This window comes from Cebus imitator, unplaced genomic scaffold (genome assembly GCF_001604975.1).
Source record: "Cebus imitator isolate Cc_AM_T3 unplaced genomic scaffold, Cebus_imitator-1.0 Scaffold763, whole genome shotgun sequence".
Taxonomy (NCBI): Eukaryota; Metazoa; Chordata; class Mammalia; order Primates; family Cebidae; genus Cebus; species Cebus imitator.
In genome coordinates this window covers 337,174-339,480 of record NW_016108078.1, presented here as the reverse complement: position 1 = coordinate 339,480, position 2,307 = coordinate 337,174, and the positions used below count along the sequence as shown (strand labels likewise).

General features: G+C 46.2%; 1 protein-coding gene across 1 annotated transcript in view; it reads left to right on the top strand.

Moving 5' to 3' along the window:
* Window positions 1-2,307, top strand: part of FAM120C (family with sequence similarity 120C) — a 104,844-nt gene that overhangs the window by 97,931 nt on the left and 4,606 nt on the right. Inside the window, exon 14 of the mRNA XM_017519647.1 lies at window positions 585-642. Coding sequence (XP_017375136.1) covers window positions 585-642 — 58 coding nt within the window. The remainder of the gene's footprint in view (window positions 1-584; window positions 643-2,307) is intronic.

Below are 2,307 nucleotides of genomic sequence, written 5' to 3'. Positions count from 1 at the left end.
TTTTTTTTTTTGAGACGGAGTTTTCCTCTTGTTTCCCAGGCTGGAGTGCAGTGGCATGGTCTCCGCTCACTGTAGTCTCCACCTCCCGGGTCCAAGTGATTCACCTGTCTCAACCTCCCAAGTAGCTGGGATTACAAGCGCCGACCACCACGCCTGGCTAGTTTTTGTATTTTTAGTGGACATGGATTTTCTCTGTGTTGGCCAGGCTGTTCTCGAACTCCTGACCTCAGGTGATCCACCTGCCTTGGCCTCCCAAAGTGCTGGGATTACAGGCATGAGCCACCGTGCCCAGCCCAACTTTCCATTTTTAAAGTCAGTTTTCAGTTTAGTTCAGCAAATATAAAATAAATTGCCCTGCCTTGATTAAAGAGTTTTTACCCTAGAGGAAGACATGGGATACAGAACAATTCAGTCTAGTAGAATATAGAAATGACTGAGATAGATGTTTACAGGAGTAACACTGAGGGAGGGGCATCTAACTTAAGAGGGTCAAACTTCCAAGAGGAGACGAATAGTTAACCAAGTGAAAAGGGGAGTGTGGGCTTTATGTTTCTCATGATCACTTTTTCTCTCACTTGCTAAAGGCATGGAAAAGAACAGACTGGTAGAGGATCCAAGGGACACAAAAAAGGAAATAAGCAAGTAAGTACTTATTTTTATTTTTATTTTTTAGATTATTTACCTTCTGTTTGATGCCTTTTGCCTTTTCAGCTAAACTACAAAAGATCAGATCAGGCATGGAAACCTGAACTGCTCAGGGGAGCGTCACAACTCCTTCAAGCGTTTGATTGCATTCCCCTGCTCTCTAGTGGTATAGTGAGGGTTAGCCTGCCTCGAGCTGTTCTCACAGGGCTGCAGAGTCTTCCCCTTTTCCCAGTGAGACCACAAGATAGAAACCAGGTATTGTATCCTAAAGACCTGCACCTAGTATACTAGATGCTACGTGCAGCCAGAAAGGGGCCAGAGGGATGCTAACAGTGAGACTGCCCATAGCCTGCCTGAGCTTCTGAGAGGCCATCAGATACGCTTAGAAAACTGGACGTTTTTTGCCTTTGCTGAATATAGGTGGGAGCGTTACCATTCTGCTTATTCTTAATGACTCACAAGTGTCCTGAACTTTCTCTCTCTCTCTTTTGAGACTGGATCTCACTGTCACCCAGGCAGGCTGGGGTGCAGTGGCACAATCACGGCTCACTGCAGCCTCTACCTCCTTGGCTTATGCAATCTTCTCAGCTCAGTCTCTCAAGTAGCTGGGACTACAGTTGTGCACCACCGCACCCTGCTATGTTTTTCTATTTTTTATGTAGACAGGGTCTTACTTCGTTGCCCCAGGCTGGTCTCAAAGTCCTGGGCTCAAGTGATCCTCCAGCCTCTTAAAGTGCTGGGATTACAGGCCTGAGCCACTGTGCCCAGCCTTCAAACTTCCTTCTAATCCTTGAATTACATCACAGTTCCCACTGGTCCTCCTTGGGTATGCCCCACCCCGCCTCCACCCCGCCCAGATGCAAACTAGGAGTTCTTGTAGTGATCCAAAATAATGTAGTAGACTCAAACTGCTGGGCTTCTTATAGTATCACAGCTCCCATTTCTTGAGTACCTGCTTTCTACCAAGTCCCCTCTAGACATTCTACATGTAGTCTTTCATCCTGGACAATTTTGTCATCAGTTCTCTATCCTAAATGTATTCCGTATACAGCCAGCCCTCACTTCGTCCACGTTAATCCCCATCATCTAATGTTTCCTCAGAGAAGATAAATTTGCTTTAATGTGATTTTGAGCCAAAAATGGAACTAGATAGTAGGTCTCCCACGCAAAGCATTTTATAATGCACTCCAAAGCTACAGAACAGTGACTTTGGTGATTTTTCCAAAGCTTCTCAGCTTTTTCCTGAAGCTGCTCAGTAAGGTAAAAAGGATGCACCTAGAAGGTAATCACCGAATAGACTCTCATAAGATGGTACAGCCTTGGTGAATTCACCGGGATTCAGGGGCTGGTCGTCAGGCGTACAGTCGGAAAAGCCTGATACTTTTGGTATAAGAATAGATTCATCTCTCTGGTTGACTCACACTAACCAAGATCATAGAAATAGCTGCATGGGGCTAGGTGCGGTGGCTCACGCCTGTAATCCCAGCACTTTGAGAGGCTGAGGCAGGCAGATCACGAGGTCAGGAGTTCGAAACCAGCCTGGCTAATATGGTGAAACCCTGTCTCTACTAAAAATACAAAAATTAGCCAGGCATGGTGGCATGCACCTGTAGTCCCAGCTACTTGGGAGACTGCGGCAGAAGAATCACTCAAACCTGGGAG